At 31.3% G+C, this 16,549-nt stretch overlaps 3 protein-coding genes across 3 annotated transcripts in view; all 3 read left to right on the forward strand.

Annotated features, from left to right (window-relative positions):
• The window catches only part of LOC125826321 (uncharacterized), a 198,133-nt gene that overhangs the window by 164,641 nt on the left and 16,943 nt on the right, over nucleotides 1-16,549 (forward strand). The gene's annotated exons all lie outside the window — the stretch shown is intronic.
• Nucleotides 2,813-3,791, forward strand: LOC125826331 (zinc finger protein ZAT5-like). Its single transcript, XM_049505644.1, has one exon. It carries the CDS (start codon nucleotides 2,813-2,815, stop codon nucleotides 3,734-3,736), a length of 924 nt encoding a protein of 307 aa, XP_049361601.1. The 3' UTR covers nucleotides 3,737-3,791.
• On the forward strand, nucleotides 11,990-16,193 carry LOC125826412 (uncharacterized). The gene is made up of 6 exons (XM_049505737.1): nucleotides 11,990-12,190; nucleotides 14,970-15,061; nucleotides 15,192-15,270; nucleotides 15,538-15,632; nucleotides 15,772-15,867; nucleotides 15,954-16,193. Exons 1-6 carry the CDS (start codon nucleotides 12,016-12,018, stop codon nucleotides 16,047-16,049), a joined length of 633 nt encoding a protein of 210 aa, XP_049361694.1. The 5' UTR covers nucleotides 11,990-12,015; the 3' UTR covers nucleotides 16,050-16,193.

Consider the following 16,549-nt stretch of genomic DNA (forward strand, 5'->3'; position numbering starts at 1 on the left):
CAAAAAATGGTCATTTATTATGGAAATTCTAAAGGATTTTTTTTTTTGTTTTTAATAAGATCCTTGTATCAAGGCATTCATTATGGAAATTGTAAGAAAAAAATGGGTCCTCAAAGCTACGTAAATAAGGTGAGAATAAAGACACAACACAAAACATTCCTCATTGAATTTTGATAACTTGATGGGGTCTAATTAAACAGTTAATGGATATATATGGGCCACATGCATCAAGTTGACACATGTTTTGGGGAAGGTAAAATAAAAATATATCGATCTCCGTTTTAATTTATGTGATTCTAACAGTATAATACTAAGCATGAAATTTAGGTAAATAGTATCACTCATCTCTTTTTTGCTACACGATGATTTTCCTTCATTTGCCGATCACTCTTTTTTTTTTGGTTATTATTCGAGCAAACGGTAATACATATTCTTATTAGTTTACATAAGAAGAAAGGCTTTTAAATTTATAGCCACGTCCGATATTCTTTTTTAAAACATATTAGGAAAAAATATGTCGCGTAAATTGAAATAAAACAAAGATTAGCTAAGACGGAGTTTCCATTAGCATAAATTGATTGATAATCACGCAACGAATTCACACTTAACCCATGACAACGTGCACATTATCCAATTCCAAAGCAATAATATATTTTAATAACCTATCCTATAGTCTAAACATTATCGTTTGCATTAATTACTCTTCTTACTTCATTAAATGAACTTAATTCTATATATCGCAATCGTTATTTACATCAACTTAATTATTACTATTACTTATAAAGTAATATAAAAGAATGAATATATATTAATTAACTATAATCAAGTAATAATATATAATATATTACTTTCTCCGTTCATCTTTATTTTTTATATTTGACTTGATATATCTCTTAAAAAATAATAAATAAAATGACAATTTACTATATCATTTCTAATTATTATAATTTATCTTGCTCATTAAGAAATGAATTAGAAATAAATAATACTTAATAATAAGAATAAATAGGTATAAAATAGCAAATGAACATCTATTTTCAATATAATAACAAATAAAAATACATGAAGGAGATAACAATATATATATATATATATATATATATTGGCATGAGATAAATATTGGGTGCAAATAAATTGCTATTATTTAAACCAAAGGTAATGAATTGAAGTTAATTCAATTTACCTTAGTACTAATGATTAATTATATGATCCAAATGTACACGTTGTAAAGGGGAACATGTCATTATTCCATACTTAACCAAACCTAATCATTTGGATGAAACATAAGATTATTAATTATCATCCTAAAAATTAATTAATTGGGAGAATTTTCAGAAAGGACGCCGTGATTTTTGGGTCATAATCCAATTAATTAAGTATAAAGTGATGGACCTAGTTGTACTAAGTAGTAGCACATAAGTGGGTGGGTCGGGTCAACTGCACATGGAATTTTGCTTCATTCATTAACAATCACTAACCCCATTAATCCTAACCAAGTCCACTCTCCCCCACTACTTACGTTACGATCAGTTTGTGTATATCTCGACTAATTATATGAGATATTTATTATATTTTATTAGTATGAATACCATATATTAAGAGTCGAACAAATAAAAAAATTACCTCAATATTTTTGCCTCTACTGCTTGAACTTCGATCGTGTACTCTATTAGTGAGGTTTGAGGAGGATGATGTGTGTAGTCTTATCTCCACCTTGAAGATAGAGAGATGATTTATGATGGACCTCGGCTTAAATAATGCATATAAAAATAGACAACGTTTGACTACTTTTATCCTTGTTTCCAACCTCTATATCCTCTGATCTAGGGTCATATCCTCGGTAAACTACATGATATATATCATTTCTTGTCTAATCACATCTCTCCATACCAACATAGGCGCGCAACTTGTCACACCTTCTGAGTAGGCCATCTGGACATCTTCTCTTCACTTTCCTAAATCATCTCAACTTCACCTCCCTCATTGTGTCCATCACAGAAGGCACTCTACCTTATCCAAACACTCCCTTAAACATCCTATTCAATTGACACCCCATTAATTAAAGCAATAATTATAGATTTATAAAAAGTAACTCTTGTTTTTCTAAAACGACTAGTATTTTTATAACAAATTCATTTTGTCAAACAATTAACATTAATAATAAATGAACTAATCATACTTATGGACTTGGCAATTAATTGACTCAATCAAACAAACAAGTTATTATAATGACAACTAAAACGTTGTTACTCTTAATTATTACTAGTACCTAGTACAACAATAACATAACATATATATTCACGATAGTGTGTACACATATTTACCCCCTACTTGTATCGTAGTTACGATTATAATTTTTTTTTCCCTTTTCTTTTATATGTGGATATATTAATTGTGTGGTGCCAGGCTTGCACTCCAATCCTCCACAAGGTATATCGTTGGCATAAAGTAATGGGGTTGCTTCAAAGCCAACCGAATCTTACTCTTTTCCTCACTTACATATACAATTAAAACTTTATATTATACAAATAAAATTATAAATAATATCAATTGTCTATATCTATATATATATAACTTGCAAAGTTTGTTAGTGCAAGAAAACAGTGAACATTTTCAAGATTTCTACTCACGGGGGCGGCTTCTTTTTTCATTCTACCTAAAAAAAAAACTCCCTATTAATAACGCCATCCAAACTATATACTATATACATATATATAGTCACTTTGTTACATCATTTTCTCCATCTAACCAAAAAAAAAAAACTTCTCTTTGTTTGATTGCTTTTCTTTGAAAAAAGTAAGTAATCTTTTAGATGATAAAAATCAAAGAGTATTACACTATGGAAGTTCATGATGATCGTGGTCATGATCAAGATCAAGATCAGCAGTTGAACATGGTGATCAAGAGAAGGCGGACTAAGAGACCTAGGCCGCCTTCTCCTCTAACTTTAGGGATTACTACTAGCTCATGTAGCACCGTGGAAGGTGCTGGTAGTGGTGAATTGGTGGATGGACATGTGGCAAACTCTTCGTCACGTTTGAATAATTGTGGTGGGATGATTGATGATAAGTTTGTCAGAAATACGAATCAAGAAGAAGAAGATATGGCGAATTGTTTGATTCTTTTAGCACAAGGTCATAATTACCAAAAGTCATCGTCGTTGTCTCAATCTCCAACGTTAGATGTTTATCAATGCAAGACATGCAATCGTTCCTTCCCATCTTTCCAAGCACTTGGTGGACACAGAGCAAGTCATAAGAAACCAAAAACCCTAGATGATCAAATCAAGAATTCGAAATCAAGTGATCATCATCAACAAGTTGAGAATAATATTCGTCTTAAACTGAACAACAACGATGATCATGTCACAACTCTATCACTCCAAATCCCAAGCAACAACAACAACAATAACAACAAGAATAAGAATAGGGTTCACGAGTGCTCGATTTGTGGGGCCGAGTTCACCTCGGGTCAAGCATTAGGTGGACACATGAGAAGACATAGGCCATTACCAAATAGTATTGCAATTGCATCAAATCATCATATCCATGAAGAGTCTCACTCTCATCATCATGATCAACAAATCAAGAACAACACAAGGACATTTTTGTCATTGGACCTTAATCTCCCGGCGCCGGAAGACGATCACCGGCCGGAAAATTCTAAATTCACCTTTGCTACAAAAGAACAAGTCATTGTCTTCTCAGCTTCACCTTTGGTTGATTGCCATTACTAAATCATCAAAAACACTCCCTTTATTTTTATTTTTATTTTTTTAATCTTGAATTATTTAATTTTCAAACCATTGACAATTGTGAATTATAAATTGTTAACATTTATTTTTAATATTAATAAAATATATTATTTGATGATTTAATTAATAAACATAATTCTTTTATGATTATTTAAGTTTCTTGTTTTGAATTCTTTGAGTATGGGGTTTAATTTACTCCCATGTGTTTGGCCTTTTGTTTAAAGAAAAGTAATTTCTTTTATCCATCTGATCTGGCTTTCTTCCATATTCTTTACTTTTCTCATGTGTAATTTTAAGAAAAAGTAGACCCCACCCCCCAAAAAAGTACATGAAAGGTATTAATCTTAATTAGTGGAGAATTTAGTGGAAGAAAAAAAAAACATTTTATGTACATAAGTAAGTTATATTGACTTAATCAAACGACCAAATTAATTAAATTTTCGATATGATTTTTTTCTTAATTTGTTGTAACGGATTTCCAATTACTTTATTGATCAAGTAACTTGTCCTACTTATAATAAACACTAACCTTCCATTATTACACTATCGATGAGCATTAGTTAATTAACACTTATGACTTACCTTCCATTATTATACTATCGATGAATAGTAGTTACTCCATTTGTCCAACAATACGTTGTCTATTATTAATTTGACACACCCCTTGAGAAATAATAAAAAATTGGGGTAATATTACTATTTTATCTTTTTGAATTTATTAAATTTATTGCTTTGAGAAATATGTTGGATGATAAATCGTATTTAATAGAAAGGGTAAAATAGACACAAAAGGTAAATTATCTCTTAATTTTTTAAATTGAACAAGTATTGTCGGACAATTATTGTTGGACGGAGAGAGTAAATTCTTACTACAATATATATTTTATGGGAGTTGGAAAAGGAGGATTATGAGTAAAGAAAGGTGTTGAGAATAGAAAGGAACCATGAGTTGCTCACAACCAAAAGTGAGGTGGATTAGGTTATTCTCTTGTTGTCTTCACAAGAAAGTTGTAGCTAACCAATAAAACTTTTCCTTTATTATGTTTTTATTCGATATTAAATATTTATTTTGAAATACAATTAATTTAAATTCGTGTTGAAAAGCCTCCTTATAAGGTGTAAAACTCCTTACCAAATTGCAACATCATCTTAAAGGGTTTGAATTCGAAACGGCTAATCGAAGTATATGAAAATATTTACTTAATATTATATTCAAATTAAATACTTAATTGTGTGAACTCAATAACTAACACGAGTTATGAATTCGATGACAAGTTTAGAATCCATAACTTTTTTTTATAATAAGGGAAATCCGCAAGTCGCTATCTACATAGAAGAGGTAACCCACACTTCCCACACTAGGTTGAATGCACATAGGGTAAAACATTCGCCATAAAAGAGGTAACCCACACTAGGCAAGACTGGTGCGACCAGCTCGACCCAGAAGGCGACCCCCTTGCTTTCGCTGGCAAGGAGTTTCGAATATGAAAGTCTCAAGCCCAAACCATTGGGCCACCCCGAAGGATCCTAATATATATATATATATATATATATATATTGTGTGTCTTTTTCCATGACATATGACACAACAAAATTTAAGTTGCAAGTGGTCACTAGGTATATTAGTTACTAGTATTATATAGCTGGATCATTCATTTTCTTTATTGGATGTCACCCTATCTTGTACGTATCACTCTAAAATTCCTTATTGCGCAATTTATTGGACAAAGGGGGGGAGGGGGGGAAGGTTCTCCTTCCGTTTTATTTTATATGATATATTTTGATTTGACATGATATTTTAAAAAAATGAAGATTTTTAAAATGTGATCTAAAATTATCATATTATATATTTATGTGATTGTAAATTATTTCATTAATGATACGAAAACGATAAATTATAAAATAAAATTATTTTTAATTATAGTAAGAACGGAGAAAGTACTATAGATATGATCATACGCATGAAGGTAATTAAGCACTTCAAAATTAGGAATATTACAAGTTATTAATAGTTTGCTATTATTCTTTGCTAGTTCGATATTAACTATAAATATAAAATCAAATTTCTTTATAATAACACTATTTATCTCAATATTTTTTCTTAAAATATCATACCAAATTGTTATTATTAAATATCATATAGTATATATCACCTTTGATACCACTAAGGTCTAGTAATATTTGTTTGTATTATCAGTAAGGCATCTTTTTGTAGGCGGTGCATAGAGGAAACTGTAAATTGCAAGCAATTCAAAGAATTCATACGTTGTATTATATATTCCTTTTTTTTATACTATATAGTTGCTTCTCGTGAGGGCTAATAGCATTATTTTGCTATGCATCGTAAAGTTATTTTCATATAATTTATAAGTTTATGAATTTGAGCTGTAAAATTAGTTATTAATATTTATATTAGGATAATTAGGTTGTTTACATCACAGTACTCTTTGAAGCATATGATATTTTTTAAAAATTTACATAAACATGAGATATTTTATACGATGTGACACTATTATTTATTCAGAAAAATGTAGAACTGGAACTTAGCTGTTGAAAACTAATTTAAATTGCGTGAGACACAAAAAAAAATTCATATTAAAGGGAGAAAAATATGAGCACGATTTACGATGCATGGCACACATGTTTTCTGCTATTTCTTCTCCATGATTTCCTGCTACATTGGAGCTCACTTTCTTACATATAAAATGTTTTATTTATGGATTTAAGTTAATATAATCCATTATTTTTTTATTTATTCAATATATTTTTAAAAAATTACTTTTAATTGTCTATTTAATTAAAGGAAAAATTACCTAAATACACATCTTATTTTACCGTAATCTCTAAAATTTCCTATTATTTAAAAAAATTTCAAAAATTCCCTTTCGGATACATCACTCTCCTGTTGATACATTTCTATCCCTCTCTCGGATACATCCTCCCCTCTCTGATACATCTCTCACCTATGTATGTGGATGTCTGTTGATGTAACTGGATGTCGTATCCACTCTCTGATACATCCCTCCCCTCTCGGATACATCCCTCATCTATGTATCCGGATGTCCAGTGATGTATCCGGAAGTCCAATGATATATTAGGAAGTCCAGCAATGCATCCGAAATCCATAAATTTTAAGGAACTTTTGTAATTTGAAAAAAAGTAGGAAAATAATGTAATTAGCTCAAAAAATTATGAGATAATTTACTAATTTATATCTATTTTATCTTTATTAGTATTAATTAAGTACTATTCGTTCATAAAATGTTGGGTAATGCTAAATGGCCAGAAAATTTGGCCAGAAATTTAAAAAGTCTATAATATCCTTTTTATTTTAAAATAAACTGATATTTTTTTTCATTTTTTTAATTAAAAGGATAAAAATGTTCAAAAAGATAAAATAACATAGTGTGAAATAAGTTATTTTACCATTCTGATCAAATTTTCTGGCAAATTTTTTTTTTTCCTTTTTTTAAATATTAATTTCATTTCATTATACTTGTAAGAACAGTTAACAATATTCAATAAATCATATTAAAAGTATGTTTAAGTAATTTAAGCCCATAAATGCCACTCTTCATTGAATGTGTCTACTTGTGCTTTTTTGTCTTCATTAAATGTATGTCTCTTTTATTGTTGGCTTATATAAGACAATCTTCAATCACACTCTATTTTACTCTCAATTCTCTATATTTGGACAGTAAAATAGAGAATAAGCTCTCCAATCATCCTCTATTTCACTTTTTATTCTCCATATATAGAAAGTTGAATTGTAGTTCTCCAAATTTGAAGAACTACTATTCACACTCTCTATTTCACTCTTCATTATTTTATTATTATTTATATTATTTTGTAATTAACATATTATTTGTCATATAAGCTATGAATTAAATCTCTAATATTTGTAATTCCTTTTAAATGTAATATAATATTTAAAAAAATATATATTATTTAATATATACTACTTTCATTCCGAATTAATAATATTTCAAATTTTTAATTTTTTTTGTCAATTTAGTATAATTTGATTTTATTATTAATTTTCACTATAAAGAATGCACAATTTTAAATGGTCTACAATTGTTCAAACTATTCGTAATCCACGTTCTCAAAAGAAGAAATATTACGCGATCAAACAAGGACCAAGCCGAAAAGATGTTGAACGTACATTAGGAGGTTTGCAATCACGTTTTGCAATTATTGTAGGACAATCACGTTTTTGGAGAAATGAAGTGCTACATGATATAATGACTACATGTATTATATTGCACAACATGATAATCAAGGATGGACGTAATCTTAATGCACCAATTCAAGATTCGTAGAGGCTCCAATTGCAACGACAAAAATGGTGGTAGATGAAAATCTTCGATTTGAACAATTTTTAGCTAGACATAAAAAAAAATAAGGACAAAAGTGCTCATTTTGAACTCCATAATGTGTTAATAGAGCATTTATGTGAGCACCGTAATAATCTTGAAAGTTGGGTATTTATATAATGTTTATATAATTATATTTCATTAATGATTTCACTTTTATTTGAATTGTTCATTAATTTGTATATTATATAATATTTGCTTCCAGTTTATGTTATTTAGAAATTTAGAATAAAATATAATTTTATATTAAAAATAGAATTTGAAAAAACAAAATTCTATATCACATGAAAATTATATAAAATTGATTATTTATAAAATAAAATAAAAAGAGAGGAGATTTATATTATGAAATAAGAAAATAAGAATGAAATATAAATAATAATATAATATTGAGGAGATAGGAGAAGATTCTTTTAGAGATAAAATAGAGAATTGGGTTTGAGTTGATTGTCTGAAAAAATAGAAAACTCTATATTTGGAGAGTGAAATAGAGAACTGGGTTGGAGATGCCCTTAAGTTAGAGAGGCCAACTTAACAAATCATCAAATGATGCACATGCTTCTTGCTGCTACATGAAATATATGTTTAATTTATTTTTCTTTTGGGCAGCTAGAAATTTATAATTGGTCTAATTAATTAGGTGTGCATGAATTTGTAGGTAGTAAAAAGGGTAAAAGTGATCTTATAATGGTGTCAAATAAATAGATTGGGTTGAATTTGAACAGATTAAAACTAATTGAATTACTAAATAAACAAGTTATTGAGTGTTGGGTTTTAGAAGGTGTGAATGAGTTGCGATTTTTATGAAGAGTTCTAACTTTTATGAAAAGTTGCGACTTTTATGAAAAGTTACGACTTTTATGAAAGGTTGTGACCTTTCCGAAAGATTGTGACTTTTTCAAAGGTTTGTGACCTTTCCGGTAAGGCACAATAAGAACATTTTCACACTACCCTTTGTTTTCTATAAATTGAGGGATTTCCTCTCATTTTAGTTGAACTATTTTTTCTGGACTTCTTCTACTACTACTAAATCTAGTATTCAAAGTGTACTTTACTGCCGTTGAGTGGTTCGCTGACACCGTAGTTTTAGGTACCGATACACCGGTGATCAGTAAGATCGTTCTATCCTGGGAGGATATATTCCGTTAACCTCGGGTACTTGAGGGGAATAATTTCCTTAAGGGGACACTATGCATTCAGTGGGGCTCGATTTTCTTTCTTTGAGAAAAATATTTTTATATTGTTTCTAATCTGTTTCTGATTCTACTTTCTCAACTAGTTTTAATTTTCAAGTTTGAAAATACTCTTTAAACTTTGTTGTTTCTTATCAATTTCTTCAAAGTTTTGTTCTAAGTATCTTAGGAATACAAAATAGACAACATTGAGTTGCTCAATTCAAATGTTACTTGAGCTAAATTAAGTTAAAACAAGGTGATCATAACTCACCCACCTCCACCCACCCAATTCTTACTAAACTTTAAGTGCTAAAAACTATTATTTTTTCCCCCTTTGTTAGAGCTATATATATTATAAAATATATCGAAGAAAAATAATTTTTTGATAAGATTTATTATGGATTAATTTGGACTATACATGATATCAACTCAATTTTTAGTGGACTGAGCCAATCAATGGACATGTCAAATGGTCAATAACTAGCTCAAATTTGAACGAATTATATTTTTATGAGCTAATTTTGCCACCTCTACGCCTACCTACTTGTGCTAATGGTTGGACAAGTTACATAAATACTCCCTCCCCCTATTGGCTGAACAAGTTGCTTGTTATAGAACTCTTTTCATATATAGTCCCACTTGAGTCTTGCATGTAGAAGTAAGAAACTTTCCTAAAAGAATGTCAGAAATAACACTCAGTTTCATGTGAAAAAAATGAGTCCTTTTATATAGTTTATAATAAATGCTACAAGTTCACTTAAATATAAAACCTTTATAACTGGCACTATTTGTCTAGTGGAACGTTTTCTTTAAATGAAGGAGTTTGTTTTGTGGAATTAAAAGGGACACATGAATTGAGTACAATAATAATAAGGGAGAACTAAAAAAATATTAATTGAGAGATATTTCCTTTTTAAAAAGAAAGTATAGTAATTTTCAAGTTAAATTGAGAAATAATATTTATAATCTGAAATTGTATATAAACATGCATTTCACTTGAAAAATAAAATATTGAAGTTTTTTGTTCATTACGTACCAGTTTTTCATACTTGAAAGACTCATATTTAATTCCATTTGTTTTTATATTGCTTTGGGCTTGTTTGGTAAGGAAAACAGTCCAAACTTCTTTTGGAAAACAATTGGGTAGTTCTAAGGCCCATAAGTTCACAACGAGCAACTAAACACTTTTATTTGAGCCTAAGGAAATTCGAAGAACATTTTTAATCAAATATTTTTAATTTGAATTTGAATTTTTTTTAAAAAAATCGACATTTTATTTAAGGGAGCTTCACCTTTTTTAGATCAAAATCTATATAAGGTCAAGAAACTTATAAATATGACGGTATTAGAATTTTTCACTTCTTAAAAGCTCAAAGTCCATTATATTGCATGGTTTGGCATTAAAATTTAAAAGTGAATACTTTGTTAAAAAATGTATAAAAACGGACTACTTTTCTAATAAAGAACTTTCTAATGTTGATTATTTTTTAAAAATCGATGACTAATTTAGCTAGCACGTCCAGTTTTATAGGCATAATATAATACATAACAAATATTTAAATTTGGCTGCAAGTAAACACTCCATATTTGAAGACCCACATATAAAAATTTAACTTGAATTTAACCGACAATAAAACACTCTAACTCGTCTAGATATGTCTCAAACATACGAAATTCATATGACACATAAACTAACGCAATCAGTGGCGGATCTATGCAGAGGTTTGGGGGTGCCACGCCACCCCCGAACTACGAAGGAAACTCTATATATACATAGGTATATATATATAATATTTATATAAATATAAAGCGTGCCACCCACAGAACAAAATTGTCTTGTGGTGCCATGGTAGGAGGGCAACTTTAGAAGGCTGATGTTGCGGGTTCGAATCCCATTTGTACCTATTTTTTTGAGAAATTTGATGCAGACGTTTTTTAAGAAAAAAAAAAAGGCTCCAAGCACTGGCACAATTTTTATTTTTATTTTTTTATAATTGTTATTGACTTAAATTAAATTAATTACATTATTACTCCTTTGACTTTTCTTTTATTTGATTAAATACTCAATAAAAGTGTAATATCTTATTATTTACATTTTATTGATTGATTTATGATATATATCGAAAAGACAAATAATTTAATCAAATATAAAATTAATTTAATCGATAAGTCTATTTGGCACCCACGGACTCTAAATCCTGGATCCGCCACTGAACGCAATTGACACAAGTTGACGTGTCTAAAGGTACATACTCAAAGTTTGAGCGTTTACATACGAAGTTAAGGTCAAGTTTGAGCGTCTTTTATGTATTATGTCATTTTTATATATAAATATTACATAAATGTGTTTTTTGAACTTGGTCTCATATGACATTTACCATTTAACTTTTGAGTGTACATAAATCTATAGTTTAACACTACTTGACCTCATCTCATATCTACTTTTAACTTTGAATGTGCTTATATATACTCTTAAACATAATAAATGACAATTCACGTGAGATAAATTTATCCTATGTAACAATTGATTTGTATTACACCACATAAAATGTGTGTGTTTAATTATTTAATTTTATACAAATTTAAATATTTACTCTTATATAATATCAATTGAGATCAAACTAAAAAGCGGGTTTATTTGTTTACGGAGGATGCCTTTATAAAGCCTCCTTTGCCTATTTTTTTTCCAGAAAAAATCGAAGTTACAGAAATGGCGGTACAAAGGGGACGTAACGGCATGATGGGTGAAGAAGATGACGAAGGCGGTTTATTCGAGGAGGAATTGGAGTTCGAGGAAGAGCCAGATTCTCACATACCTCTTCACCTCCGTGACATTTTCAACGCCGCCGAGTCCGGCGACGTTGACGCCCTTCGCCAAGCCCTAGGTTCGTTCTGCATAACAATTTTTTTTGTTCGTAAATGTTTATTTTTAACTCTGTTTGAGTACTATAGAACGATTATAACCACAATAACTGCTACTATGTTAAGTTACAAGTTCTAGTGTTAACATGAACCTCATTTATATCCGGATTAGCTCGAATCGGACCTGTACTATTCCGATTCGAACTTCAGATGCACTGGTATTCAATGTAGGTGTGTAACTATGGTGAATGAAGTGTCTATGTAGGTGTGAAGTCATGGTGAAGGAAGTGTTTCTATATGCAGTGGCGGAGCTAAAAATTAATGAGTGTCAAAATATAAAAAAGTAGAGACACGAACAAAAAAGGGAGTCAACATATATAGACCTAAAACTAAAATTTTAACCTAGTTAAACAATGTAAATTTTTCCGGTAGAATAAGGTGGCTCTGCCGCTGTGTATAGGTGGCAAGCTGTGGTGAGTAAAGTGTTTTCTATAGGTGTGAAGTCATGGTGAGTGAAGTGTTTATGTAGGTGTTGAAATATGGTGAGTGGAAGTGATAAAAAGAGACAAGGTAGACTAAAATTGCATCAAGTAAATTATCTAGAGAAACTTATAACTTCTGGAATCCATGTAGACTCAGCAAACAATAACTCAATCACATGCTGTTTCTGTTGGTGTTGAACTATGGTGAATGAAGTATTAAAATGGGACGAGATAAACTTAATCTGTCTCAAAAAATTTACAATCTCTTGGAATCCATGCATACTTAGCAAAACATATAGCTCAATGGGGGGAAAAGATGTATATAGGTGATGCCAATTAATTAGGAATAGGTTTTTTCTCATGTTAGTACGTTTACGTTAAGTCCTATGCTTTCTAGGAATCTTTTGCCCCTACTTGAGATTTTTATGCCATAGAAAATATAGGGAGCTTCTAGTAATTTCTATTTTATTTTTATTTTGTATAATGTTGGTCTCAGATGTATAAAAGGAGAAATATGGTCTGTAAGGATTCATATAACTGAACCTAACTTATTTTGGACTGAGGTGTGGTTATTGTTGTATACTAACCTCAAATCAAACTAAAAACACTCTTATTAACACTGAACCTAATGTAAGATGCAAGCATACTAACATATTAAGCTTTAATGTCTGTTGAATTATTAATGTTATTTTTTCTATTGACCTTATTTATCTGTATGGTCTTTGCTAGTTTTGACATGTTCTTCAAGTTACTGTTGTAAAGGGCATTCATCCTAAGGATGAACTGATGCATTTGATTTTATGGAAGAATATAGAGCTTTTTGGGGGCAGGGGATAATGATTCAATAGCTGAAGATTTAGTAGTGCTACCCGAAGATCTATATGAATTTGCATATAGCTTCTGATTTTAACTTAAAAAAGAAAGTTGTAACAATGAAATGGACATGTGATAATTTGGTCTTAGCAAGTGGAACAAGAAAGACATGGATTTGTTAGTTTAATGTTCAAATAAGTAAGCATTCTATAATTTGGGGGCCGGTTTTAAGTTAAAGTGGCGGTTCTTGCTCCCAAATAAGTAGAATGTATGAATTCTCTTTCAAAAAAAAAAAACTAACATTGAGTTGACGAGAAAGTTGTCTCATACTGGTGATTGTTGCTATGCCTTACACAATGGAACAACACAACCACACACACACATGTAGATAGAGGGGTAATGATAGAGCACGTTTGTGTGAGATTGTTCTTGGCATTTATAAGGAGACATGCAGAATGCCCTTAAAGTCCTCTCAGGATTTAATATCTTACCATTATGACATGGAGCTTAGAGTTGCATTCTCCTATTGGTCGAGAGAAAGAAATAAAGTGACTTAGGGCATGTAAACTTGGTGGTTGAGATGAAGGAATGTCATGGAAACAAGTGTGAACATTGGCTGTGCTTTAGAGATTGGTCTTGAAGAGAGTCACCTTGTTGTCTGAAACCCCTTTGATAAGGTTGGTTTTATGAACCCTCCTATCCATCCCAAGGGTAAATGAAAAGGAATACGGATGATTTAAGCTGGAATGTAACAAAGCCAAAGCATATATTAGAACACAAGAGATTGGGAAATGGAGATTCACCTTCTTGTCAGATTCATTCAGCTCCGTGGGATACAGTACCCTACTCTGTTGTGATTCCAAGGGTGATGTGAGGAATATTGGTTTAATTAAGCTTGAATACAGCATAGTCTACACACTCACAAGAAAGTAGGGAGATAAGGAGGGCGATGCAATTCACTCAGTCTTACCACTCTTGTACTTTTTGAGTTCATTCTTGACCAAAAACCCACCCTCATAGGAGAGGAGTGACACTGCCTCCCACCATTATGATGATCCATCAGCATCCTCCACTGGGCCAAGAATTATCTCAAGCTATCATCTATTTCTCTCATTTTCTTGTGGTTTAGATCACTCAAGCTGGTATTAGCAGCCGTCGAAGTGGCTTGTACCTGGAACTTGGTAAATCACACTTTTGAATTGTGGTGCACTTTTTGCATCTTGCGACTACTTTTAGGCGTGAAAGGTTGGAACAACATTCTTATTTCATCTCCTGCTCAACCCAATAACAATTTATATTCATTTTCTGTTGATCTAAAATGACATTTTCCGAGCTGCAATTTGATCATGGTGCTGCATTCTTATGGTCAATTTGTTGTCACCCATGTTTCTGGGAGAAGTAAATAGGTTGTTCTATATATTTTTACCTATCAAATATAAGTTCTCGTATATACCTTGTTATCAATGAATCTGTCATGCTCATGAAACTACTAGATGGACTGCTGCAGATAATTTTAATGGAAGCATTGATGAACCTCTAGAAGATGGGGACACTGCTCTTCATATTACTTGTCTGTATGGCCATCTGGCATGTGTGGAGGTTGGTCCACTCAACTATTCTCAATTCGGAAACAGTCCCTGCAGCAGACATTACATTACGATGGATCTGTTGGTGTTGATTTCATTATCATGTTTTTTAATATACTAATATAATATTGTATTTGACTCAGCTACTGTTAGAGAGGGGAGCTTCTGTTGAGGCTAAGGATGAAGATGGAGCAATTCCATTGCATGATGCTTGTGCTGGAGGTATACCGTATAGTTTCAAGTTCCAAGACCTTTGTTGTTGCATCTTTTGAAGCATATTAATTATTTTTTACTGTAAGGAGATGGGACGCTTGAAATTTACAGTCAGTGCTTAGGCTTTAACCGCATTTATCAGGCATCAAGTGAACTAACTACATTTAACTCCGAGCCTTTGAAGGAACCGAGGGCCAAGGGGATAATGCAGGTTCCAGTAAAGAAGGAATCATATGTGCACATTTCTTACCTTCTGAATGCTGGTTATTTTAACAGGATACACAGAAATAGCCCGTCTGCTAATCAACAATGCAGCTGACCCTGAATGCGTGAAAAGGATGCTGGACACCTTTGATGAAGAAGGTGATGCGGTGAGGCATCTCTACTAATAGTTACTGTTATGCAAAGTTTCAATGTTATGTTGGCAATTTAAATATTGAAAATTAGTAAATGAAACAGCTACAGCATCTTATACTGATTGAGTGATTGTATTTGTTGTAATTTTTGTAGCCTCTCCATCATGCCGCCAGAGGTGAACATTTAGATGTTATCAGATTATTGATAGCTTCAGGGGCTTCTGCTTGTAGGAACAATTTATTAGGAAGGGTAAGTGCAGCAAATACTCGAATTAGACTATTTTTTTTGATGTCTGACTATTTCTATATGGCACGTTTGACTTGTGATTATCGCAGACCCCATCTGAGCTTGTTGAGCCTGAAAGTGAAGCTTGCATAATCTTAGACGAAGCTATAAGTGCTGAAATTGGCCGTCCCTATAGGTCTACATAAAGAAAATTGGTACGCCTGGCTATTGTCGATATGTTTCCCCTTGTTCTGTAGGTACTAGTGTTTATCAGAAACTCGGAGATTATGCTGAATGTTGCAATACTCTTTATAGTGAGATTGCAGTATGAGAAATACTCATCTTTTTTGTAGTGACTGTTAATGATTCATCAACTAGAATTATAGAATAGGGAGACTTTATTTGTTATTTTGTTATGCTCCCCTCATTTTAAAGGAAGAATTTTGAAGTCGGAATTTGGGGTATCTTCACTTACCAGTTACCAGTATTGACTTGGCAGTTGGCACAACATTTAAGTAGCAATAATTTTAGTATGTTACCCCTTTGAATATAATAAATTCAATGCATTGGAAAATGACCGTGGTTAATAATAAGGATAACTTAAGAACTAAAGTGATAAATCATCCCTTGATTGACAAGTAAAAAGGGATATAGTAATAATGAACCAGTAAAAACATATAGTGGATCATCTAGTGCAATAATATGT

The sequence above is a fragment of the Solanum verrucosum genome, unplaced genomic scaffold (assembly GCF_900185275.1).
Source record: "Solanum verrucosum unplaced genomic scaffold, falcon-dt-bn FXZP01000125.1, whole genome shotgun sequence".
NCBI lineage: Eukaryota > Viridiplantae > Streptophyta > Magnoliopsida > Solanales > Solanaceae > Solanum > Solanum verrucosum.

Bases quoted from the DNA above. Each gene is read 5' to 3' on its own strand.
- LOC125826331 (XM_049505644.1), top strand. From the start codon at position 2,813: ATGATAAAAATCAAAGAGTATTACACTATGGAAGTTCATGATGATCGT.
- LOC125826412 (XM_049505737.1), top strand. From the start codon at position 12,016: ATGGCGGTACAAAGGGGACGTAACGGCATGATGGGTGAAGAAGATGAC. The intron at 15,062-15,191 runs GTTGGTCCACTC...TATTTGACTCAG, and splicing joins GCCATCTGGCATGTGTGGAG to CTACTGTTAGAGAGGGGAGC. The intron at 15,868-15,953 runs GTAAGTGCAGCA...TGATTATCGCAG, and splicing joins GGAACAATTTATTAGGAAGG to ACCCCATCTGAGCTTGTTGA.